Source organism: Panicum virgatum, chromosome 3N, assembly GCF_016808335.1.
Source record: "Panicum virgatum strain AP13 chromosome 3N, P.virgatum_v5, whole genome shotgun sequence".
In the NCBI taxonomy this organism is placed as follows: domain Eukaryota; kingdom Viridiplantae; phylum Streptophyta; class Magnoliopsida; order Poales; family Poaceae; genus Panicum; species Panicum virgatum.
The window spans coordinates 63087219-63114478 of record NC_053147.1 but is presented as its reverse complement, the minus strand read 5'-3'; the positions used below and the strand labels follow the sequence as shown (position 1 = coordinate 63114478).

The 27260-nt window shown below is 47.2% G+C and overlaps 2 protein-coding genes across 4 annotated transcripts; one reads left to right on the top strand and one right to left on the bottom strand.

The window, feature by feature from the left end:
* The first annotated feature begins 1785 nt into the window (after positions 1–1785).
* Positions 1786–21830, top strand: LOC120666570 (formin-like protein 12). Of its 3 annotated transcripts, XM_039946439.1 has the most exons (18): positions 1786–2271; positions 3026–3708; positions 3781–4008; positions 4092–7852; positions 8054–8177; positions 8906–8977; positions 10097–10195; positions 10313–10354; positions 10527–10607; positions 10692–10742; positions 10830–10911; positions 11213–11307; positions 12533–12604; positions 12682–12798; positions 12961–13029; positions 13116–13182; positions 20851–21180; positions 21272–21830. In XM_039946439.1, the coding sequence occupies exons 1-17, from the start codon at positions 2199–2201 to the stop codon at positions 21039–21041; spliced, it is 5907 nt and encodes a 1968-aa protein (XP_039802373.1). In that variant the 5' UTR covers positions 1786–2198; the 3' UTR covers positions 21042–21180; positions 21272–21830. The 3 variants fall into 3 exon arrangements, with proteins under 3 accessions (XP_039802373.1, XP_039802375.1, XP_039802374.1); XM_039946441.1 differs by lacking the exon at positions 1786–2271 and having other exon boundaries at positions 3567–3708; positions 3785–4008; XM_039946440.1 differs by lacking the exon at positions 1786–2271 and having other exon boundaries at positions 3578–3708; positions 3758–4008.
* Positions 21831–21978: 148 nt separating this feature from the next.
* On the bottom strand, positions 21979–23912 carry LOC120666571. Its single transcript, XM_039946442.1, has one exon. The coding sequence runs from the start codon at positions 23264–23266 to the stop codon at positions 22253–22255; it is 1014 nt and encodes a 337-aa protein (XP_039802376.1). The 5' UTR covers positions 23267–23912; the 3' UTR covers positions 21979–22252.
* Positions 23913–27260: the final 3348 nt, after the last annotated feature.

The window sequence follows — 27260 nt, the reverse complement described above, 5'->3', positions numbered from 1 at the left end:
TGTTGCGACAGCACAGGATGGGTACGCACGACATAGGGACGAAGCATTAGCTGGGGCGGTGAGTCAAAGTTATCATCGCTTTTCACATACTTTGGATTACAGTGTTAATGCCTTTTTTTTCTTGCTTGCAGTTTGAAATGTGCAGGTTGATGGACTTAGATGCCAGGGCGAATTTGATGAGGATTCGAGGGGGATCTATGATGGATAGGAATGAGCAAGAGTCGGCTTGGACCCGAGTTTCACAAAGAGCCCATTCTATGCTTGAAGCCTTTGGTAGCCGGACATCGTACGATGACTCGTACGGTTCGTCTCAAGCCTCGACGTCGTTTCCTTGTGGTCCCACACAGCAGCAGTCTTCCCAAGCACCTTATTGGTTTCAGCAGCATTATCCAGGTACGTGAGGATACTTACTAACTTCCTACTTTGAAGCCAACAATTAATTCTCAGTCCATACAGGTGATGCACACCCATCTTACCAACCTCACGGAGGGACTCAGTTTAGTACCATAGCACCAGCTGCAGGGATGTCATTTCAACCAACACAGGCACCACCACGACCTTTCGGTAAACATATAGTCAATATCTTAATTTCAATTAATTGTGGTATGAAGTCTAATTCCTTTTGTATCTACATATAGGATCACAACAGGGGTATGATGCTGGACCTTCTTCGTATTACCCTACGGCGACAGCAGAAGGAACGCAAGGTAAATACCTAATCTGTAGCCCGAATTTATCATGTGCTTCTTATCTCTATGAATATTTTAAATAATTTGAACGGTTTACAGGATCGCACCACCAGCTTCCTGATATGGGTCATTCCTCGTATCCACCACCACCAGGTACGTATGATGAATATATACCAAAATATATGACTTATAAGGCGATATTAAGATATCTTAATTGCTACTGTATAGGGCCCACACAGGATACCTTTGAGGCGAACTTCGAAGATTGGAGTCGGTTATTTTCTACACCTAACCCGCAGGCCGATATTACCTTCCAGACACCTGTGCCCACCGGACGTCCAGGTAGAGACGTAGGGCCTCCAGAGCGACACACCTACTCTACAGACCACGTCCACGCTCAGCGTAAAAGAGGTCGACATGGCCGGGGTGGCCGGGGTGGTTAGGATGCGCTTCTAGTTGTTTCTGTATTTTTGTTATGGACATGTCATCATGTTATACTTATTTCGTTCTCATACATTACCTATTTCGTTCTCATTTGCGTATGTGTGTGAATTGCTAGCTTATACTTTTCATATTCATGTTCTTTACTAATGGTTTTTATTTGTATCCATATCTAAAACACATCTAATGTCCACAGCAAGTTGTCCACAGCAGGGAGCCTGCCGCCCGCCAGGGGGGCGGCAGGCTCCCGCCAAGGGCTCCCGCGTAAATAATTTTTTTTAAATTTACATATAAGTCCCTGCCGCCCCCTGCCGGGCGGTAGGGGTACAAAACTGTAAATTGTGATATTGAAAATATATTTCTGTAAAAAATATTTTCGAAAAATATAAAAATAAAAAAGGCGCGCAGAACCAGCCCATCATCCGAACAAGCCTCAGCACATCATCATCCGAAGAAGCCAACAAGCCCATGAGGTGAGCGCTGCTTGGTGTGAATCCCGAGGGCAACGGTCACGTCGCGCCGCGGCCGCAGCCCGGAGCAATCCGTTGGCGCCGGCCCCACATGTCATCCGCAGACATTCGCCCGTGTTTGTTTCGTGCGTGCCCGCCGCCGCCTCCTGCCTTCTCATCTTCTCCCCTCTGTCTTCCTCCCCCTCCCTCCTCCCTGGCTCCCTCCGCTTCCTTCTCCGCCACCTCAAACACCCAGAAAAAAAATTGCAGCGCAAAAAAAACCAAGGAAACAAAAATTCCTCGACGAGGGCGAAACCCTATCTGGTCGGATTCCGCCGCGGCATTGCCCGCCCCCTCCCGCGATTCGCGACGGAGCTCGGCGGGCGGGTGGCGCGCCCGATCCCGCCGGCGTGCGTGGTAGCAGGCGCTGGCGGGTGGGCGCGGGCGTTGGGTCGGTAGCGGGCAGCACCGGGCCCGATCGCTGGCGCCGCCACGGACAGGCTGGTTGGCCGCGGGCAAGCGCGCGGTCGGCTGGTCCCGGGCCTCGCGGGGCAAGTGGGCCCGCGGGCAGGCCGCCGGAGACGGCGGCGACGGCGACGGCGGCCGGAAACGGAAGGGGATGGCCCTCTTCCGGAGGCTCTTCTACCGGAAGCCTCCGGATCGGCTCCTCGAGATCGCCGACCGCGTCTATGGTACGGTAACCACGTTCATTCGTTCCTCTTGCAATGTTTGCTCCAGAATTCAAAATCGGCGTGCGTCGAGCTCTGGCCTCTCAACATGGGGGATTTAGTGGAATTGGTTGTCCTATTGATTTCAGCATTAGAAATGGAGCTGCTCGATTCGGAACTACATTGCTCGGGGAAATGTTGTCGGAAAATTCAGCTGTGGCCATATATGGTTCCAGGACACGTGCTGTGTACGTGACTACGCGCTGCATTACCATGCTACAGTGCCTGGAATGTTGAGCTTTGTTACTCTAGTTTCGCTTAGGTCATGCTTTTGATTTTGAAAGGCATGGGTTTGCTCCTTTGCTTAGGGTGACCCTTATCAGTATTCAGTGCATTTGCTTTTGCTGAAACCAAAGCCAACACTGTCCAGCACATGGTAAATTGCGACATTGCGACCTGTTTACTCAATTAGGATAGGTTGTGAATTGTGATGATTATTTGGCTATGTAGACCATTCTGCGCTAAATGTTTGTTACATTTCTAGTTCATAAACGTTACCTCAATGTTTGCATGTAATGTGTATATAAATGACAGCACTTAAATATGCATCAGCTAATATGATAACTCGTGCTTCATCTAAATGTAGTATGGTACTATGGTTTATATCTATATCCCCTAGTTATCAGACCTCACATATCTTCTAGTCTATGCCTAATAGGATAACTCGTGCATTAGGTCTGACATGAATAGAAAATGATTGGCCTATTTGTGCTTGCAGTATTCGATTGTTGCTTCTCGACAGAAACCATGGATCAATACAAATACAAGAATTACCTGGACAGCATTATTTTGCAGCTCCGTGAACAGTTTGCAGATTCTTCATTGATGGTACTCAACTTCAGAGATGAAGGAAAGGGTCTGGTTTCAGGCATTTTCTCCATGTATGGTATTACAGTCAAAGACTACCCTTGCCACTACCAAGGATGCCCATTACTTCCTTTGGAAATAATTCTCCACTTTCTAAGACTGAGCGAGAGGTGGCTTATGGTTGAAGGCCAGCAAAACATTCTGCTAATGCACTGTGAGAAAGGTGCATGGCCAGTGTTGGCTTTTATGCTTGCAGGTCTTCTTCTGTATAGGAAACAATATAACGGGGAGCAACGAACTCTAGATATGGTGTACAAGCAAGCACCAAAGGAGCTTCTTCAGATGTTAACCGCATTGAATCCACAACCATCTCATTTTCGGTATCTTGGGTACATATGCAGAATGGATGATGAGTTGGGTTGGCCCACGCAGCCTATTCCTTTCACCCTGGATTGTGTAATCCTTAGAAAAGTTCCAAATTTTGATGGAGTAGGTGGTTGTCGGCCTATAGTTCGAGTACATGGGCAGGATATTCTAAACAGAAGCGTTTCACCAGCATCAAAGGCCAAGAAGCATGTTAGGCGTTACAGACAGGTACCATCAAGCACATTTCTTATCTAAATGGTTCCACTATTTATTCAAGTTACTCGTTAACTATTGTTGCAGGCAGACAATGTGCCAGTGAAGTTAAATGTTGGGTCCTACGTCCAAGGTGATGTCGTCCTTGAATGCCTGCACGTGGATGATGGCCCAGAAGATGAAGATGAAAAGTTAATGTTCAGAGTGATGTTCAATACCTTTTTTATCCAGTCTCACATTTTGCTGTTGAACTTTGAAGACATCGATATCTTATGGGATGCCGATCACAAGTTCACAAAGAACTTCAAAGCAGAGGTAGGCTATGATTTCTCATGCATGCATGTGGTAATTCGTTACCAAATATATCAATGTTAATTGTAAGTGCATGCCTGAACCAGGTACTCTTTTCAGAGTTTGATGCTGAGTCTGATGTGTCCACGGAAGTAGCACATGATGATGATGATATCGATGTTGCCTCTGCTGATGAGTTCTTTGAAGCTGAAGAAATCTTCAGTAATGCTGACTCCCAAGAAGGACAAAAGGATGCCGATACTCTTTCTACAACCTCTACAGACTTTGGTCCAACTCCAAGAGCCGAACCTCGGAAAAACTCACCATTTACCAATTTTGAGCTAGATATTGGCATCAATGGATCAGGAGACAATAAAATTGATGAATTGGGTTTGTTGCTAGAAACAACAAATGATGAAAAGACATGCACATCCAATGAAGCCAATACGATGCACAGCAACAAAACTGGAGTAGTGAAGTCAAGTTTGCCAGCTACAATAGATGAAGACAGAGATGATGCCATTTCATGTTCTTCTTCCAACAAAGAACATGACTGTATGTTAGAGAACTGCAGTTCCAAGCATGACAAAAGTATGGGTTCCAATCAAGACTCGAGTCAGATTGATAATGTCTTGGTAAAGGAGGTGATTATATCAGAAACTAATAGTCCTAAGGACATACAGATGATCAAAGAGGTCATCATATCTGAAGTTACAGCTCCCAAACTGGTGTTAGAAGGGAATAAGATGGACACTGAATTAGGCGAGACAGTCCACAATCTAGAAAGTACTACATTGGAAGAAGCTGAGGATAAGCAACAACTTGATACTTTCCCCAAGGATGAGGGAGACAGTGGGGGAGGTGAATATGCTGCTTATGACAATGGCCTAGTGATTGAACACGAAGAGAGCAGCAACGAACAAAAACTTCATATCAGAGATGCAAATGTACAAGTGATTGGACCCACAGATGAAAATAACAGGGTGGCACTTCCACTATCAGGGAAATCACATCTGCAGAGCTCAAGCACTTCTTCAGAATCAAGTTCTGTCAAGAAACAAATCAAGCGGCTTCGTGCTTGCGGCAGTAATGGCACTGTTGAACAAACGGAGGGAATTGATGCATCATTTTCTAGCTCCCAGAGCCAATCTTCGAATATTTCTTCTGTGAACATTCCACCAGAAGGATCTACCATTGCCGTAACCCATGTTCCAACTTCTGTCAATGCAAAGAAAAAACATTTTGTTCCTTTGTCTACAAGTAGTCTTTTTGCTCAATCGTCTCCTAGGCGCAGTCTGCTTCGTGCAGCATCCACAGATTTGTCCTTTTTATCTCCATTACAAAGAGAATCTAAGCAGAACTCTGTTGCTTCTACAAGTGGAAGGGATGATTCTGCTTCATCTTCTATGCCTCCACCATCTTCACTCTATACACCCTCGGGATCATCATCCAAAATATCTCTAGTACACCCCCTTCTCAGACCAATAAGAACTGTTTCATCTCTACCTTCATTAACATTTGAAGCTTACATAGAGATGTCAATGTCTTCTTCAATATCGCCCAAACACCAAGAGCATGTTAAACCACATCTTCCCACAGTACGACCACCTCGACCACTAAATTTTCCTTCTTCCAACAAATATGATCCTCACTCCCCACGCCCGCCTCCACTGCCACCTCCACTCCCACCTCCACGTGATCCTTGCACCCAAAGTGATTCAAGCACCCTAATATCTGAACATGGACAAACAAGAGCTCATAGGTCTTGTTCCTCTAGTCATGATTGTATACAAACTGTTCTTGACTTAAGTGATTCCTCATTAACTTCACCTTCAAAAACTAGTATAGATACAACAGAATGCCTCTTAGGAGCCTCTAATTTGGTAGATGATGAAGTAGCAAGTAGACCCGATACACTAACTGGCATGGATGTCCCAACTACTAGTGAAGATGCAAATTCTTTGTTGCATTTGGAGCCCTGCAATGTGGAGATATCACAGAGTGAAACAATCAATGGAGTCTTGCCCGCTATAGTTGATGATAAAGAACATGGAGGCATTCCAATTCAACCATCACCACAAAAATCGTCTCAGCCTATAATTTTCTCTCCTCCACCACCGCCACCACCACCATCATGTCATGCAACAATTGTAACATCTCCATGTTTATCTTTAATTCCACTTTCTCCAAGAAAACATTATGAAAATACACCTTCCCCACCCCCTCCTCCACCTTTTTCTAGAGAAGCTTTTGTAGCTCCACCTCCACCTCCACTCCCTAATCGTCCATCTCCCCGTAGAAAACATATTACTCCACCTCCATCGCCTCCTTCACAATCACCTACAAGGCATATTATACCTCCACCTCCACCACCACCTTTACGTTATATTGCATCTCCATCTCCGTGTTCATACCAACCTCATTTTCAGAAAGATGTAGCAATCCCACCTTCTCCTCTCTTAGAGGACCATGTAGTAGTTTCATCTCCACCTTTAACAAGGGTTGATAAAATTCCGCTGCCCCCGCCGCCGCCGCCACCACCATCACCACCACCTAGAGGGAGTGAAATTTTATCACCACCTTCTATTGAGAGTACAAAATCGCCACGGAAAGCTCAAGTCACTAAACAAATTCCACCTCCACCTCCTCTCCCTAAAGAACAAAAAGGATCTCCACTGCCTACTCTTTGTGGAGGAATTATGAACTTTCCACCACATCTACCTCCTGGAGGACATAGGGAAGCTCCACTAACAGCTCCCTCGAGAGAATTAAGGGGCATTCCACCACCACCACCCCTTACTGGAGAGCTAGGGGGAATTCAATTGCCAATTGAATTTCAATGTGGAGATTTGTCATTGTACCAACCTATCGAACGATTGGAAGGTCCTTCACGATCGCCACCTCCACCTCCACCACCACCACCACCACCATATTCCAATGAATATATAGGGGATCCACCACCGCTACCACCTTCAAGAGCATGTGGAGGGGCTCCACCACCACCGCCACATCCTAAAGGATATGCAGGGGTTCCACTACCCCCGCCGCCTCCCGGAGGATATGTAGGGGCTCCTTCGCCACCCCTTGGAGGAAATGTAGGGTCTCCACCACCACCACCACCACCTCCTAGAAGATATATAGAGGCTCCTCCTCCACCGCCACCTCCAGGAGCGTATGTAGGGGCTCCACCACCACCACCACCTCCTGGAGGGTATGTAGGGGCTCCACCACCGCCGCCACCTCCCGGAGGATATGCAGGGGCTCCACCACCGCCACCTACCGGAGGGTATGCAGGGGCTCCACCACCGCCGCCACGTCCCGGAGGATATGCAGGGGCTCCACCACCACCGCCACCTCCCGGAGGACACGTTGGGGCTCCACCTCCACCGCCACCTCCTGGAGGATACATTGGGGCTCCACCACCACCGCCTCGACCTGGAGGCATTGGAGGAGTTCCTCCTCCCCCACCACCTATTGGAGGACTAGGAGGCACTCCACTGCCTCCACCGCCTGCTGGATTTCGAGGTGGAGCTCCCCCTCCTCCTCCTCCTCCTCCTGGAGGTCATGGAGGACCTCCACCTCCTCCTCCTAGAGGACATGGAGGAGTAGGTGGCCCTCCTCCTCCTCCTGGTGCACCTGCCCCTCCAATGCCTCTTGGAGTGCCTGGTGGGCCCCCTCCACCTCCAGGTGGAAGAGGTATGCCTACTCCACCTGGTGGAAGAGGACATGGCCTTGCTCGAGCATTAGGCTCAACCTTACAAAGCGCAGCACGAAGGTCATCTCTAAAACCACTACACTGGGTAAAAGTTACAAGGGCAATGCAAGGAAGTTTGTGGGCAGAGCTACAAAAGCAAGTGGATGCCAATAGGTACTATCAACTGACCAATCGTTTGCTTGCGAAAAGATATAGATTCTCTACTTCTCTATATTTATTCTAGAAATTGCTCTGATGATAAATGTCATATGAACTTAACTGAAATCCCTTTTTTCAATGACAGTAGATTCTAGTAGCATTCAATATATATTTCTCACCTCATTACTATGTTAACTGGTAACATGATTGATGCAGTCATGCTGAATTTGATGTAAATGAACTGGAGTCTCTGTTTACCATTGCTCCAAAGACAAAAGGTGGCTCAAAATCAGAAGGACGTGGAAAATCTCTTGGATCTAAACCGGATAAAGTTCAACTGGTAACTTACTCAATGATTAAGCATGCTAGACATGAAAATAATAGCCAATCTCGAGTTTATGTACTACCTTTTTGTTAGTTATTATTAGTTGCATGGAAGTTTATTTTCCTTTTATAAGATGGGTCCATACAGCATAGAAAGAATGCCATCTACTCTTCAGTCTGATAGTATGTTAGTTACCTTTGTAGCCAACCAGCATTAAATGATGTATTATCGCATAATACACGTAAGGTCATGTTCGGACACTGAAGTAAGACCACCTCCCCAAGTTACCCTCAGAGACTTGAGTCGAAAGGAGTGAATAGGCAAAATTTAAAAAGCCTTTTTTCATGTACTAAACTGTTTTTTGTTTATTTGGTGTACATGAGTCACTCTCAATATCGATTAGTAATATTTTGTTCTGTTTAATCTTCTGTGTTTAAAAGGCTATGTTGTTGTTGTTGTTGTTTAATCTTCTGTGCCCAGGGGCTTAATATGTATGAAAAATCTAATCTCCTAGCCCTGAAATTGGAAGGAAAACATGCAATGTTTCTGTATTTGCAGTCCATTTATATACTTTATCTCAAAATATACTTTGTTAGCACTAAAATGCTGTCACTAAAGTTGGTCCTTTTTTATTTCACTTTGTGGCAATAGAAGTCCTTTATGTGCTTCCATAAAAAAAATCATTTACTTGTGTTACTATTTTTTCCTCTAAAAGTGTGTTGGTGTCTTTGACTAATCCACAGATTGACCTAAGACGGGCCAATAACACAGAGATCATGTTGACAAAAATTAAAATGCCACTATCTGATATGATGGTAAGTATCTTTTGACTAGCTATGTGCCTATGCCCCTTTGCATTTCTTGAGGATTATGTCATAAATTGAAGAGAAAGCGCATAGATTGTCCATATTTTTTGAAGCATTTAATTACATGCTATCAGTGGAGGGACAATTCCATCAATTGCATGAGTTTGCTGTGAATAGTGAACATTCACCACGAGCAATTATTTCCCTTTTAATATCCATACAAGCATGAAACCTGGTTGTTGTAGAAGACCCACAGTAGTTTTCTTTAAACAGTTCAGTAAAGTGAAAGCATTAAAAAAATTCTAGGAAATTTTTTGTTTGTCTCACAAATTTCGCCATTGACTAACAACAAGTGGGTCAAATGGGAAAAAAAAACAAAATAGCAGCATGTTTAGTGGCAAGAAAGGGAGTTCCTATCTATACTTCTAGAGTTGTTGGATTGGTTCTCCAGCTCAGATAAGTGGATAAAATAACTGCGCTGGCTGTTGTGGCTGCACTTTTTCCCAATTTAGTCTGCATATCTGCCTCGGACTGAAAATGCATTTTTGTATATGGTAGTGCTAGCATATGGCTGGTCATCACACTTACTACTTCGATCAGATTGTATCACAATTTTGATACGAACGATTACAATCTAGAAAAATTGTCTTGAAGTTATCAGCATATTTTGGTCCAGAATTGTATTCTTGAAAAATATGTAGGCAATCATGTTAGAGTATATTAAGCAACTCCGGATATGGTTAGTTTAGGATTGATTGTAATCCTGGGATAACCTTCCTTATCTCTAGGAGAAGCTACTATTAGGCAACTCCGGATATGGTTAGTTTAGGATTGATTGTAATCCCGGGATACCTTCCTTATCTCTAGGAGAGGCTACTTGCCCTCCAAGCCATGTACTCTATATATACCGCCCAAGGGGCTCAATGCAATACATCGACCACACTATACGCATCCTACTTTCCTACAAATCAGCTGTTTTTGGAGAGCTTTACTCACATCTCCCTTTTATGGGAATTTACACAAAAATTAATCCCAAATTGTTGACTAATAGTCAAGTAAGGTTTCAAGTGTATCTATATGTTGTTACCTGTAATGTATCTATATGTTTACTTTCTCTACTTATAACAGAGTGCTGCTCTAGCTTTGGATGATTCAGTTTTGGATGCTGATCAAATTGAAAATCTCATTAAATTTTGCCCAACAAAAGAGGAGATGGAGCTTCTAAAGGTTGTTTTTGAATTAATACTTGAACTTTTCATGTGCCTCTCATAATCTTGGATCATTTTCTTCCCTGAATTTATTGCCAAAATAAGGTCAAATATTTTGCATATTTTTGTGCACCAGAACTACAGCGGGGACAAGGAAGCTCTTGGAAAGTGTGAGCATGTAAGCATACATATTCTGTTTTATAGATATACTCCGATGTAATCAACATGTTTATCTAAGTTTTCTTCTAAGGATACAAATGCATACTGGAGTATCTGCATAGTTATTATTACAAATCATAAGGTGCTTGTTCTCCTTCAATTTACCTTGCTGCCTTTTTTCCGCCCTGCAGTTCTTTCTAGAGTTAATGAAGGTGCCAAGGGTTGAATCTAAGCTTAGAATATTTGCTTTCAAGATTCAGTTTCAGTCACAGGTCATACATTGATAACTTTTTGGGATTTCGATTATTGACTTGTTCATGGCTTTTCGCTATCCAACTTTCTTCTTTTCCTCTTAGATTAGGGATGTTAGGAAGAATTTGCAGACTGTGTCATCCGCTTGTGAGGAGGTAAGCATTACTCCTGAATTTTTATCTTTTTTTACATTTGGTATCCATGTTGATCATGAGGGAACTCATCTCTGATATGCCAATCAGCTCAGAAGCTCTGAGAAGTTGAAGGTCATCATGAAGAATATTCTGTTAATTGGGAATACATTGAACCAAGGCACTCCAAGAGGTAATGGACTTTGGGTTGTCGATGTTGTGAATATCTTTGAAACTAATTCTCTGCATGTCTGTTCAGATGAAAAACATTGATGTTTCTGGGATAATTTCAATTCACCCTGTTAGACAGTATTATCAGTTCTTTATTTTTTTCCTGGAGCATGGAGGATAATGGCAAATTAATCGGGGGCTAGATCATGTGTTAATATCAACTTATTGTTTCTTTGGGCTCTGTTGTCGCTAAATAATTTTAATTACCAATAACTTATATCAACTTTATTGAAGAAAGTAATATTCTTGCTATTTCATTGCAGGTCAGGCTGTTGGTTTTCGCTTGGACAGCCTCTTAAAACTTATAGAGACCCGTGCCACTAATGGTAGAATGACATTAATGCACTTTCTATGTAAGGTATGGAGATAATTGCGATCTAACATTTGAATAATTAAACATTAGCCTTCATTTAGCAGATACTGTTCATATGGAATTTTGCTAATTTTTATATATGCATATGTTAGGAACTGGGATGTAGATTTAAGTTCAAGTTGACATGAATTTGGGTGCCTAGTTTAATCTTAATATAAAGCCATCTAATTCCTCCTAGATCGGTATAATTTATTTTTAAAAAAAATATGTATGCATTTGTTGGGCCATGTTCCCTAAAAAAAGGCCATGTTCCCTAAAAAAAGGCCATGTTAATTTGTGATCTATGCAACCTTTGCTTGTGCCACTAGATACATATCCTCCCTTCCCAAATTATTCTACTCTATTATTTGTCATGGATTAATACATGCACAAAGATGGCCTTGAGGAGTCAAGGTGATAGAGGCATTTTTGGCCTTGCAAACATTGACGTGACACCTCATGGGTGTTGTTAGTTGGACGAAATTGAAGGTAGTGGCAAAAATAAGATGGAAGGTCAAGAGGACCATTGCATATTTTTTCTCGAACGCGTAGGAGAACTGCGTGTCGTTGTATTAATAGATAGAAAGATCGGTCCAAGCTACAATGCTGAATCCACGGCTTGGGTTAGTTTTTTGTTACAGACATGCCTAATGAGAGGTAAACAACCACACACACACAACACTGCAGCACACAAACTTTGGCAGCAGCTCCCCCAACGCCTTTGCCCCGCCATCTTCCAAGACTGTTTGTTTATCTCCTGCTGCACAGGATGGGCATCCGGGTGGCAGCCATCGAAAATGCAGCTGTTGCGCATCTTCCAGATCGACCAAGCTGTGAGGATCACCAGGGAGTTCAGCCCTTTTCTAGCAGCTTTCGGCGCCCTGCATGCAGCCCATCTCCACCTAATATTAGAAGTGTAAAATGCATATTAGAAGTGGAACATGCATATTACAGTAGCACTAGAACATGGACCTTGATATACTTCATATTTTGAGTTTACTCTTTTCATATTTAAAGTTGATCTTTTGCATAAGCCTTGTCTAACCTAATATTTCTGGATTTTTATGGTCATTTGTACCTTTTCCAAGAGGTGTTGCATTGAAGCACCCTAAGGGATGGTAGCACTGGATCTGTTCTCATTATGATGAGAGCATATCCTATCAATGCACTGCTTATTTTGCATCGGCTCAATTTTCTTCAGAACTTAATGACCGGTTTAAATGTACTTCAGTCCCTTGCAGAGAAGTCACCAGAAGTAATGGATTTTCATGAAGATCTTGTCAGCTTGGAAGCTTCTTCAAAGGTAATTTACTTCTCTGATTAGTATAGATAATCTATATTGATAAAATTAATTAATTATTCTGGAGTTTATGTAAACAGTTGCAACTGAAAGCATTGGCAGAAGAGCAGCAGGCAGTCGTAAAAGGGCTGGAGAAAGTTGAACTGGAACTAACTGCTTCAGAAAGTGATGGGCCAGTTTCTGATGTTTTCCGTAAGGTATATTCTCACCACCTTTTGTGGTGTTTACAGTTCCTTCTCTGTTTGAAGCTTCTTGTGGCTAGTATATCTTAGTTTTGGTCATATCATCGAGCGGAATCATAATGTTCCCTTCCAAGTTCGAGACTTTGTTTATTTATCCATTCTTTCGATGCCATGTAGACCTTAAAGGAGTTCATTGATTGTTCTGGTGCTGATGTGCGTTCCCTATCAGCATTTTATTCTGAAGTAGTAAGTCATTCATCATCCTTCTTGCTTCCATTATGAACACTGTGAGCTTTAAATTCGCCCCTTATTAACTTGTCCAGTACTTGCAGGGTAAAAGTGCAGATGCACTTGCCCTTTATTTTGGAGAAGACCCTGCAAAATTTCCTTTCGAGCAAGGTAATATTCATGCTAATTCATCCATGAAATTGGTTCACTGGAGGTGTTAAATTAGATTGTCTTTATTCCATTTTACCATTTTGCTGGTGAAACTGTGAATTTTGATCATTGACGCATCTGGATTCCAGTATGAGGAACTAGAGTTTACGAATTTGGTTAGACTCGCTTAAAGCACTATAAGTAGCCTGCACCTGCTTTCAGTTGTTTCTGCATCAACTAGATTGACACTTGAAAACTGAAGTCAGTGTTCTGGAAATTGCTTGAGATTCGTTGGTAGTGTCCAAGCCAGCAGAAGGCGTGACATTGAATCCTAGTTGGGTTATTTTCAATGATGTCGAAGCTACTATAACTTAGACCATTCTGTGGTGATTCAAATTTCTAATTTATTCCTAGTTCCTTCCCTACTAAGTTATCCATTTCGCAGTGGCAAAGAACAAGCCTCACATTTATGAACACTGGTTGGAACCACGATTTACATGATCATGTGATCTACTTCTGTTATGACCGGCAAGACCTATCAGCGCCGCAACAAGAGGGTCGTGCCGCAGGAGTCCGGCAACAATCGTGGCTAAAGGAGTCTCAGACGGTCTACAACTTCGGCTGCAAGTCCAACAGAAAGATATGGCCGTTTTGGTCAGAGTAGATTTAGGAGATTGAGTTATATTTGCCTTGCTAGAGATAAACTTATATAGGGACGAATTGTATCGGTTTTGGAGTATTCAGTTAGTAAGAAATATCTAGCTTCCCAGCCTCTTCTCTGTCTCCTCGTCTCCTTCTCTCAGTTATCCGGCGACGTCGCAGACGGCGCCGACCCGCAGAGGTCCTGGACCTCGCCCTTCCACCCACCATAGCTACAACCTGCGCCACGTTCCTCCATCCAACACAGCTCCGTCCAGCCAGGGACATAACAATCTGGTATCAGATTGCTCAGGCCCATCGATCACCATGGATGCTCTCCAACAATCGATTGAGGATCTCAAGACTCTCATGGAGAAGATGAACACCACGGTGTCCGCCTTGGAGCCCTTGGTCCCTAGCGTCGCCTCCTTGGTGGCACTGCCGACTTCTGTGGAGTCGCTGCAGCAGACCATGAAGGAAGCGGGCGATCATCTCAAGTCCGTCACTGTCGCAGTTAAGCGCTTGGAAGTCGGCGATCGCTCGTCCGGCTCGAGCGACACTCAGAAATCTGCGGAGGATGACGGAGTACTTGGCCCGAGGCCGCGGCACCCGCCGCCGCCGTTTCCACGACCACCGCCGGTGCAGGCACGATATGGGCTCCGCGCGTGGATCTCGTGGAGGACGAACAGTCCTTCCTCAAGCCCAAGATGGTGTTTCCGTCTTCTGATGGAACTGGTGATCCACTGCCATGGATCAATCGTTGTGACCTGTACTTTAGAGGCCACAACACCCCGGAGCACAGGAAGGTCTGGATGGCCTCGCTGCACATGACTGATGCAGCACAGCTTTGGTACTACCGGCTTGAGACAACACAGGGCGAACCGGATTGGCGCCGCTTTTGTCAACTGGTACATCGCAGATTTGGGCCGGCCATCACAGAGTCACCTCTAGGTGAGATCTCTCTCTTACGCAGAACTGGCACGGTGGAGGATTATGCAAGGCAGTTCGTAGCGCTCGCCTGTCGTGAGGTGGAACTCTCGGAACGCCAGCAAGTTCAACTCTTCATCGCGGGCCTCGTCAATCCCTTGCGGACAGACGTGGCCATACAATCTCCGGCGACACTGGACGACGCCATCTGTTACGCTCGTGCCTTCGAGCAACGGCTGGCCCTTGAACTGGCGTCGCAGCGGCAGAGCAGTCGCTCGCCGTTCCGACCGGGCGGGCAACTCGCAGCTCCCGGCGGCTAGCAGGCCGGGGTGTACACAGGGCCGGCTCCGGCCTCCCAATCAGTTGCAGGCCGCCCAGCAGGAGGACCACGTGCAGCGTCGCTCCCTCGCCGTCAGCTCACGGTCGCCGAGATGGCCCAGCGCCGCGTAGAGGGGCTATGTTACAATTGCCCCGAGAAGTATGTCGTTGGACACCGCTGCAAACAACTAGCAGTGATCGAGATCGTGCCGGACGATGCCGATGACGACGAGACCACGGAGGACATTGGAGAACCTGAATTACACTTCCTCCACACGCCTCCGGCCCCTCGTGCCGAAAGCAAAAAGCCACCAAGCATCTCCTTGCACGCGTTCACGGGCATCCAACCCCGAGAAGCCCCGACGATGAAGATTTGGGTATTCCTTGGAGGTCGCCGGCTCACGGCTCTTCTTGACTCCGGCTCGTCAAAGAACTTCATCAATACCCGAGTTGTCCAGGAATTGGGTATCCCTCTGGACACAAGTGAAGCTCTTAATGTTACAGTGGGGAACGGTGATCACGTCCGTAGCCCGGGATGCCTAGCTGAGGTGCGTGGCAAGGTTGGTGGTGATTATTTCTGGTTTGATTCACACGCACTGCCTATGGGTGTTAGAATATATTAGGGATATCTCTATATTAGGTAGATTAGGATTGTATCCGTATCCTACCAGATCTGTAGGAGAGACTTCTTGCCTTCCAAGTCATGTACCCATATATATTCAGCCCCAAGGCTCAGGCTAATACAATCCATCAATTACGCATCTCTATTCTCTTCTACATGGTATCACGAGATTAGGGTTTGAGATCCTAGGCTAATCTTCCGCTGCCCCTCTCGCACCCCGCCCTTCGCGCGCCGCCGGCCATCCTCCATGGCGCACCTCCAAAGCGCCCCCTCGACGGCCTCCTAGCGCGCCCCCGGGGAGGTCGCCCATGACCTCCGTCGGGGGCAGCGCCCCTCTCCGCGGCGGATCAGTTTAATCCGCCGCCAGATCACGTCAAGCAGCAGCAGATTGGGAAGTACCTCGTCATCCGCTGGGAATCATCGACGACACCACCGTCCTGCGCTGCTGTGGTGGCAGTCGCGGCCTCCTGCAGCACCCGCCTCCGACCCGTGCTGCCGTGCTGGCAGCAGGGGCTGCCGAGTGCTGCTTATGCTCGTCGCCGACGAACCCCCCTGGCGGCGTCCAGCTTCACCTCGTCTCTTCGCCGTCTCTTTCGAGCGCCGCCGTCACGTCAACCGGATCATTCGGCCTTGTGCTGGAAAATCTGGGTTCCCCTCCTCACTTCGTCTAGCACAACCACGTCGCCAGTGTCGCCATCTCGTCCCCGACTACTTCGTCTACTCCAGCAACAGCAGGCGTTGCCATCTTCTACCTCGCCTTCTTCTGCGCCTGCGACTGCCATGGAGGCCTTCTCTGCTGGTCCCCCTCGGTGACGGCATCTGGTTGTGCATCCTCCCTTGCACGTTCGGTATTGGCAACACCGGTGCGTGCCCATCATCCCTGATGCGTTCCCGAGCCTGGCAAGGTCAGGCATGTGTCGCCCGATGGCCTGACTGCTTCGACTTCGGCATCGCTCCCTCTACGACTGCGTCTATGCGTCGCCATCTTTGTCTCCGGCGTCTTCTCCATTACGCCACCACCATGGCGCCTCCTCGTGCGCCCGCGGCTTCATGTGTGGCTACCTTGTCTTCGGCAACATCGACATAGCTACGTCGACCACGGCTACTCTACGTACGGCATCATCGACCATGGCTACTCGTCCTTACCTCGGCTACCTCGACATCGGCACAAAGGGCTATCATCTGCTTGAGCAACCTTGTGGTTTTCCACTCCAGCCACAGCATCTGCGGCGCACTGACCGTTGTGACTGCGGGGGATGTCAATTATCGACTTCTCTCCAGTCTCACCGTCTGCGACGCTCCCGCTGTGACTGCGGGGGGGTGTTAGAGTATATTAGGGATATCTCTGTATTAGGTAGATTAGGATTGTATCCGTATCCTACCAGATCTGTAGGAGAGGCTTCTTACCTTCCAAGTCATGTACCCCTATATATTCAGCCCCAAGGCTCAGACTAATACAATCCATCAATTACACATCTCTATTCTCTTCTACAATGGGCTCCCTTGATATGGTGATAGGAGTCAGCTGGATGAGTCAATTAGGGGACATACAATGGAACTTCCAGGAGCAGACCTTTACGTTCCGGGTAGCAGACAAGAGAATCCAGTGGTGCGGCATTGACCGGCCGTCCGGCCATGTCCTTCGATCCTTGGAGACGCCACCGGGCACTCTACTGCCGGAACTGCTTCAGTCTTTCGACAGCCTTTTCAAAGAACCCCACGGCATGCCACCACAGCGAGCCATTGAGCATCGGATTCGCCTTAAACCGGGTACAGAAGCAGTTGCAGTCAGGCCCTACAGGTACGCTCATCTTCAGAAGGATGAGCTTGAGAGACAGTGTGCAGAACTCCTCCTCCAAGGCATCATTCGAGCCAGCTCATCAGCTTTCTCTTCTCCTGCGCTACTCGTCAAGAAACCGGATGGTTCCTGGCGCCTTTGTATTGATTACCGGGCTCTCAACGCTGCTACCATCAAAGACAAATTCCCCATTCCAGTTGTGGAAGAATTACTTGACGAGCTGCGTGGTGCACGGTTCTTCACCAAGTTGGATCTCCGTTCCGGGTACTATCAAGTGCGTATGTGCTTTCGCGATGTGGAAAAGACGGCTTTTCGCACTCACCAGGGCCTCTTTGAATTTTTGGTGGTGCCGTTCGGCCTAACAAATGCTCCAGCGACTTTTCAAGCTTTGATGAATTCAGTTTTGAAGCCATTCCTCAGACGGTTTGTGCTGGTATTTTTCGACGACATCTTGATATATAGCAAATCGTGGTCTGAACACTTGCTGCATCTTCAGGCGGTATTTGAGGCTTTACAGCAACACCAGCTCTTTCTAAAGAAGTCTAAGTGTTCCTTTGGGGAAACATCAGTGGGATACCTCGGCCATGTTATTTCGGCCCAGGGAGTGGCCATGGACGCAAGCAAGGTGCAAGCTATCTTGTCATGGCCGCAGCCAAGTCAGTGCGTGCTGTTCGGGGATTTCTTGGCTTGGCCGGGTATTATCGCCACTTCATCAAGGACTACGGGCTGATAGCTGCACCTCTCACCAAGCTACTGAAGAAAGAGGGATTTCGCTGGACCGAGGAAGCCGCTGCAGCTTTCACCGCCCTACAGAAAGCACTATCCAGTGCTCCTGTCCTACACCTCCCAGATTTTAGTACACCTTTCATTGTCGAATGTGATGCCTCTGGGTCGGGTTTTGGTGCTGTGCTCCATCAAGGAACAGGGGCTATTGCTTTCTTCAGTCGCGCCATCGCGCCTCGACATGCCAAGCTGGCCGCATACGAGCGTGAACTCATTGGGTTAGTACAAGCAGTTAAGCACTGGCGACCTTATTTGTGGGACCGAGAATTCATCGTCCGTATAGATCATCACAGTCTGAAATACTTGCTCGATCAACGCCTTTCAACAATTCCACAGCATCACTGGGCCACTAAATTATTGGGATATGATTTCCGTGTGGAATTTAAACCTGGAGTTTCAAATATTGTGGCCGATGCTCTTTCTCGTCGCGATGAGGAAAGTTCTGCGTTATGCACTGCTCTGTCCGTCCCAGTTTTCTCTTTCTTTGATACACTCAGGCAATTGCTGGAGGCAGATCAGTCCCTACGGGAGTACAAGACTAAAGCCCAAGAAAGTATAGAAGGGTGGAAAATGGTGGATCAGTTGCTGCTCAAGAATGACAAGGTGTTTGTTCCGGCCTCGTATGATGTTGTTCCTTCCTTGCTGGAGTTTGCTCATGGTCTGGGGCATGAGGGTATCCAGAAAACTCTCCACCGCCTCCGTTTTGATTTTCACATTCCGGGGGATCGTCGTCTGGTGCGGGAGTATGTGCGGAACTGTGAGACTTGTCAGAGAAATAAAACAGAACATCTAAGGCCCGGTGGGTTATTACAACCGCTAGACATTCCATCAACAGTTTGGTCTGACATTGCCATGGATTTCATTGAAGCTCTTCCTCGGGTAAATGGCAAGACAGTTATTCTGACAGTGGTGCATTGTTTTTCCAAGTATGCACATTTTATTCCTTTGGGACATCCTTATACGGCTGCATCAGTGGCAAAGGCTTTCTTTCAGGAGATTGTTCGCCTACATGGGCTGCCGGCATCTATTGTGAGTGATCGGGACCCAGTTTTCACAAGTGATTTTTGGAAGGAGTTATTCAGTCTTACTGGTGTCCGTTTGCAGTTCACGTCTGCTTTTCACCCTCAGTCGGACGGACAATCAGAGGCTACTAACAAAATCATAGCTATGTATTTGCGCTGTTTGACAGGTGACCGGCCTAGACAGTGGGTTCGCTGGCTTCCTTGGGCAGAGTTTTGCTATAATTCTTCTTATCAGGCATCACTAAAGACTTCGCCCTTTAAGGTGGTTTATGGCCGTGATCCCCCTGCGCTGCGTGCTTATGAACAGGGTGAAGCCCGCTTGCCGGCGGTCGAGCAGCAGTTACTTGAGCGAGATGAATTCATTGCTGAAATTCGTGATCGGCTTGAGCAGGCACAGCAGTATGCTAAAGTGCAGTATAACAAGAAGCATAGAGAGTTATCCTTTGAAGTAGGCCAATGGGTTTGGCTTCGTTTGCTTCATCGGCCGACGGCCTCTCTCGGTGTGCAGGGTTGTGGCAAGCTCGGTCCACGATATTTTGGGCCGTATCAAGTGGCAGAAAAGATTGGCAAGGTGGCTTATCGCTTGGACTTGCCAGCGGGAGCACGCTTGCATAATGTCTTCCATGTTGGATTGCTCAAGCCCTTTCACGGAACTCCTCCTGTGGCGCCAGCTCCGTTGCCACCAGTGCAGCATGGGCGTGTCTGTCCTCAACCAGCCAAGGTTCTCCGAGGTAGGCTTGCCCGTGGTCGTTATGAGGTGTTAGTGCAGTGGGTTGATCAGAATGCTTCTTCAGCCGCTTGGGTGGCATTGGACGATTTCAAGCGACTGTACCCTGATTACCAGCTCGAGGACGAGCTGTTGCTCCAGGGAGGAGAGATGTTATGACCGGCAAGACCTATCAGCGCTGCAACAAGAGGGTCGTGCCGCAGGAGTCCGGCAACAATCGTGGCTAAAGGAGTCTCAGACGGTCTACAACTTCGGCTGCAAGTCCAACAGAAAGATATGGCCGTTTCGGTCAGAGTAGATTTAGGAGATTGAGTTATATTTGCCTTGCTAGAGATAAACTTATATAGGGACGAATTGTATCGGTTTTGGAGTATTCAGTTAGTAAGAAATATCTAGCTTCTCAGCCTCTTCTCTGTTTCCCCGTCTCCTCTCAGTTATCCGGCGACATCGCAGACGGCGCCGACCCGCAGAGGTCCTGGACCTCGCCCTTCCACCCACCATAGCTACAACCTGCACCACGTTCCTCCGTCCAACACAGCTCCGTCCAGCCAGGGACATAACAACTTCTTGAGTTCATTTCACTTCTGTGCCGCAACGCTACTTAAGCCTGATCTTCATTAGATTTTCTGGTCATTTTGCTTAGGCAAATTTCTCCATTTGAGACAGTCGATGTGAAATGGCAAATAGATCTGTGTACTGCATCAGTTCCCTTTATGTGATTTTCTACTTGCTTTAGCTTTTGACCCATGTTTTCTTTTTCTTTTTCCTTTTTACAAATGTCTTAGCAGTGTTTTGTAGTATTACATTTATATCTCTTGCATCTTACTCCTAACGGATCTGATAAACACTGCAGTTGCTACAACTCTTCTGACCTTTGTGGGATTGTTTCGGAAAGCTCATGATGAGAACCTCAAGCAGATTGAGGCTGAGAAGAAGAAAGCCCAGAAAGAGGCCGAAAAAGAAGCAAACCAGGACAAAACTCCTGTAAAGTCAAAAAATGGGAATGAGGACAAATCACCAAGATCACCATCAGCCTTCAAATAGTATGCACCAAAAGTTTTATGGTCACCTTTTCTTCCTTGGGAAATGCCACCTCTGCAGGCCCGCACAGGTTTTCTCAGAAGCATTCGTGGTTACCCAAATGCATGAATTTCTTGTGGACAACTTATGGTTACAAGACAAGGTAACAGATAGTTTTTTTATATTCAGTGTTCTGTTCTAACAGGTGAATAAGTATCACCCTAACATATAGTCATTGCTTTTGTTTTCTACAGATACATTTTCGGTTGAACATCGTACTTGATCTTATGACACCGTACAAAGCTAACCCCACACCAAATTAGGTTCTTCTGTACAGATTTCATACTAGATCTTTTTTTTTTCCGTTCTGTTTATACTAGCAGCAGGAGTAGGTCAGTGCTTGTAAACTAGGAAATAGGAGCGGAAGTAGTGATCAGGTCAGAACTCAGAAGCAATAGAAAAGGATCAGTGTTACCACAGGCAGATTCCTAACCAGCTGACGATAAGTGTATAGCCATGTTCTTGACTTCTTGACAGATTATAGAGCAAAGTGTTTGTGGATGCCCCCCCAATCCCCCTGTCTTAATGGTCTGGAGAAGACTAAAACCAAGAGAAAATGCCAGCTTCAGTGTTTCATCTTGTGACTTCAGTCACAGGAAAAACTAAAATAGGGTGACCCTGCTACTGGTTTGCCTTTGCATTATCCTCTTGTGCCATCTTCTCTTCCCCCTATAATCGCAGTTGTAATATCTGTACAGCACTGTAATATCTGTTGTAAAAATAGAGAACAGCCACTATGGCTTGTGTGGTCCACCGGAGGGCAGGAGCATGTCTTGTATATTCTGTACTGTGATAGATAACTCTCAAGAGATGATGGTAGCACAACATTGGTCATAAGCTTTTGGAGCTGTCAGTGTCTACAGGAGGAACAGAATACGAAATTTGCGAGTCCCAGACTGTGTTCCTCGTAAACACTGAATAATGCAAAATACCGTGCTTTCAGTAGAAGGTATTGTTTCCTTCTGTACAAGATAACAATGATTTATTTGACCTCAACCTGTCATCTACTTGCCAACAAAAACAAAAACATATGTAGAAATCTATCTTAATTCACTGTATTTCTCTGGATCAGGTCTGTACCATTTGATCCGATCCTGTGAGGCTATTTGTGAGATTTGCCGTTTCTTTTACACCTGACTGCAGCTGAAGCTGAAGCTGAGCTGAGACCTGAGAGATCAAGCCTGGAGGTCACCCTTCTCCTCTGGCTCGAGCTCTCTGAGCTCGTCCGCTTCACTCCTCTTGCAGGTCCGGTAGAACATGCAGCTGACGATGATCTCGAGCACGACGCAGATCGCGTGGATGTAGGCGATCGAGAAGGCCTCGCCGGCGACCCCCGGCGCGAGCCTCCCGGCCCTCCGGCGCTGCGCGACGACGCGGAGCCCGAACAGCGCCTCGGCCGCCGCCATGCCGAGGTTGGTGGGCAGCGCCAGCGCCAGCGCGGTGGACACCCTGCCCCTGATCGCCACGCACGCCCGGAGCACCGCGGCGTGGCCCGCGCACCCGGGCTCCGTGGCGGCCACGATGACGGCGAGGTTGCAGACCACGGTGGCGACGCCGATGGCGAGCGAGTAGACGATGGCGCCCGCGGCGGAGAGCGCGAGCGTCCAGAGGTGGGAGGTGAGGCCGAGCAGGTCGGCGGCGCCGAAGGCGAGCAGCAGCAGCGAGAACACCGCGGCGTTGGCGGTGAGCATGAGGAAGGCGTTGAGGAGGTGCGTGGCGACGACGGCCGGGTACGCGCGGGCGACGGCGCCGCAGGGCGGGAGCGCGGCGAGCCGCAGCCGCCGCTGCCGCCGGGGCGGCGGCGCGGCGTCGTCGTCCCGGAGCATGGCGGCGACGCAGGCCTTGGCGAGCAGCAGGAACGTGAGCGCGAACGGCAGCGTGGCGGCGAACGTGAAGACGGTCTGCGCGAGCTTGGCCTCGAGCAGCGCGAAGAAGGGCGACGGCGGGAACCCCGCGGCGGCGAACACGGACCGGAGCCGCGCCGCCGCGCCGCGCAGCGTCGCCGACGATGGCGCCACCGCCTCGGACGCCAGCACGGCCGCCGAGAACGGCAGCGCCAGCAGCGCCGCCACGGAGGTGAAGCAGTGGTACCCGCCGAAGAACTCCGACACCGCGGCGCGCATCACCCTCCCCGCCCGCCCCGCCGCGCCATGGCCACGGGCGCCGCGCGCCATCCCCGCTCGCCTCATGCCGCAGCCACTCTCCTCCTTCCTCAGCAAGCAAGACGGACGGACGGCGACGACAGAGGCGGCAGCCAGCAATGCAACAGTGCACTTGCTCTCCCTCCGTCGCGCTCGCCTTTATGGCGGGGATCGCTTGGCCGCGCCGCGATCGACGGGTGGCCGGTTAGGAGCAGGGGAGGTCGATCAAACGGCTGGCGAGCGGAGGATTGACTAACCACCTACTGCTACTGATGACGGCACTGACCCGGTAACTGACTGCACGGGCGGCGCGCGGGCGGAGGAGCACGGCCAGTCGGCCACGGTGAGAGCTTCTTGTTACTTATATGGAGGAGGAGCAGAGGCGGAGAGGTAGAGAAGAAGCAAGCGATATGAGGAGGGGGGAAAAGTAGTAGAAAATTTTGGCCTGAAATTCCATCCCATCTCGGTAACATCTACCAGACGCTATTATATGGGTGTACGAGCAGGCCAGAAGAGACGAGGGCGAGGACGAGGAGACGTTGCAGCAGCAGGCATTGTAGGTGCCGTCGGTTAGAAGGCGGCCGGGAGCTGTAGGCTGGAAGCTGGTGCGAGGACGAAGAGGGGCTCTTCTTGCTTGGATCATATCCTACTCAAAGATGTATCTAAACGTGATGCAGAGAAGATTGCAAGCTTTGAGACGTCGATAGCACGGCGACGGAGTCGGGCAGAAGATGGTGAAGGCAGGGGGTGCTGGCGATGGCAGAGTGGAGGGTGTGAGACTGTCACTGTCGTTGTTGGGTGTGAAATTAGGTCCCGTGCCCGAATTCACTGAAAGGCTGACCGAGTGACAGTTAGGAAGGTCGAAATGCATTGGTCAGTGGTTGGTTTCCTTGGATATGGGTTGCTTTCATCTTGCGTGTGCTTCACTTGGGAAGGAAGTTACTTCAGAGTCATCTGGCACTACGTGCTGGATTCTTCTGGAGAGGGTCGAACCCTATGGGCAGATGATTCAAGGTATTTTTTTTCTCAGAAAAATGAAAGAAAATATATTAAAATTCTGGTGCCGTGGTAGCAATAAGTCCAACCCGTGACAAAGAAAAATAAACTAGAATGGAGATACGGTCTTCTCGTATTTCATGAACTTTGTGCTACGTGCTGGGATTATCTCACTGATATGTGGCGTTCACATGAGTAAATGACATGTGGATCACGATAATATATATCTAACTTTGGGATCTTTTAATGGTACATATTCAATTTTTCCTTTTTGATTTTATTCCAAGAGGGTCGTTTCTTAGGTCACATTCTTTGTAATGAAAGGAATTGTTGGTAACTGTTGATCATCAAATAGTATTTTGTCCTGAAACAAAATATGCATTACAAAATTGAAAGTAGTGAGTGCCCTGCTAATCTAGTCACACTTTTGTTCAGCTTTTCAACGTTCTGTACGTGTTGTTCATTTCATCAATAACTTAATTCTCCATTGACATGGTAGCTAGAGAGAATCTGAGATCAGTTGATGCAAGTTTGTAATCGTACATATGAAGAAGTGCTATGGTTCACGGGCGACTGTAATGTCCAGAGGAGATTTCTATACTAACCTTGTCCGCGAGACTTTGTCGATCGTCATTAACTGTTTTCCTGTAGCCTTGTGATTGTTCATCAAAAAGGGGAGATCCACCAGCAATTAGGGGCAGCTATTAGCTAGCTAAGCTGTTCGCGTACGAACACAGCACAAAAGGACAGAGCAGCAGCCACCAAACGATCCTAAATTCCTTTCATAATTTTTGGTAGAGATCGGACGAAGGCACAGTAGTAGTTCTGACTTTGTGCAGCTTCTGCACTCAAAGTGAAAGTGTGTGCAGTGACGGACAAAACTACTGTTCAAGAAATGCACCATGCATGCATGCATTTTGACTTGGGTGTCACTTCACTCTCACTCTCTAGGATAGCTGACCGGATAGATTGTTGAGCTGGGACTCAAAGAGGCAATGCATACTGTTGCGTTGACCTAGCTAGCTGGTAAAACTCTACTGGTCCATCTCGTCAATGATAATTCCACCAATGCCGAAGCGTTAGTTCGGTAGGAAGGTTGATTGGGAGGAGCCAGAGGGAGGGGTGGTTAGTTGGGTATTGGATTACTACTGGTGGCAAGTCAATTCATTTGGTGGCAAAGCATAATACAAAGCCTCCAAACTACTACCTGTTATTGCTGGCCTCTCAACCTTTCCCTTTCTTATCTTTTGCGTTTATTAAAAAATGTTTCCTCGAAACTTTTCCTTTCTGTTTATTAACTATATTAGTTGGTTCTTCTTTTCTAAAATAAAGCCGTGCAATCTTCCCTTCAAAAAGAATTTGTGCAATCAATCATTTCTAATATCACAAAAATGCACGAGGTATAATTAATGTTTAAACCGATCTTTTTTTTTAAAAAAAAAGATAGTGCCTCAACCCTACTCTCAACCGCTGCGACCAAATGCTTTATCACCACAGCACCCCGGTCTACCCAACCATAAGCCCGGATCTCAGTGTCTCTCATGTATCCCCAATCTCTACCCACAAAAAGACATGTATACATGCAATTATGCAAGCCTTTTCCTCCAAGGTTAGGAGACAGTGCACGAGGTACCTAGGGGCCCTCTGTTCAATCAGAACCGGGCAAAATTTTGAGCCCGGAATGCACGCAACCACTGATGAACCGCAGCATCCCAGCAAGCATCAGGACCACTGCTCACATGTGTCTAGCTAGCTCATAGAGTTCGGGTTCCATTCATATGATGAGCACATGACCCACGGCAGTGAATCGTGCAGTTACATATCTGCTCTAGTTAGCATCAGCTAGCTGTTCGTATCATGGGTGTAACTGTATTATATGTATTCAGTTCGTTCCGGCATCTCGTAGTTCATATACCGTTATCATGTGTCGTTCATCTGCCGGTGACGCATACTTTTCATGGAGAGTAGTTGTCACAACCAAATCTTTCTGGTTGTTGTCATCAAAACACACACACACAACTTTTTTTCTTTCTTTCTGAAAACATTAACAATTTAACAGGGTGCAGATTATTGTTGTGGCTTTAGTGTGTTCCTGAGACGGCTACTCCCTAACATTTTCCTCTGTTCACATCATCGCCATATCAGCAATTGAGCATCTTGCTGTCAGTGTCCTTTTGGAATAGGGACTCCTTGGATTCCGACATCAATTGGAGCTTAAAGCTGGTCAGAGGAGTTGCTCGAATGTTTTTTCATGTTGGAATGTTCCATCCTGTTGCAAGTTGAAGTTCAACTTGCAACATTGAAATGCTGAACGGTCGAGATTACTGCTTCACAGGACTTCAATTTAAGGAGGGTTTTCGGTAACCAAATTACCTTCGCACACCGGTTCTTGGAAGTCAAATTATCCAGGTAGCTTATTTAATTTCATGGATTCATGTCGTAATTCTTTCGTGTCGGAAATCGCTAAGATAAGGCATAGCATAGCATAGCATAGCATAGCATAGAATCCAACAGTCTTTAGTGGGCACCTTGATAAAGCTGGAGATATGGCAAAATTAAGCGAGGAATGGGAAGTCGAAGAAAAGCTGCGCACTCATGTGTGTGTACAAAATTATGCAAACAAATTCAGGCAGCAAATGCTGCCAGTGTGTGTGCTCTGGTATTGGGGGGGTCCATTGTCCCTAATGACAGCATAACCACCATTTTCCCTTTAAAAAATGCCACAACCACCAATTGTTTAGGGTTCTGCATTGGGTCCCAGAACTTATATCCATAACCCATGCATGGACTAAGTAGTTGCAGGGCACAGCTGCTTGCCTTAATTGTAATGCATTCCCCTGATGATTGGGGTGAGTGAGGCGATGCTTTCCTTCCAGCTCTTTGTACTGTTCTTCCTTCAAGAACTCAGTCAGCTGCAGTGACATCTCATCTTCAGCACACTAGCTCATCATGATCTGTTCGTTGAGCATGTTTTGCTTGGTCACATCAACTGAATATGCTGGATTTTTAATACACACACACACACATAAATGCTGAAGCAAGTTGC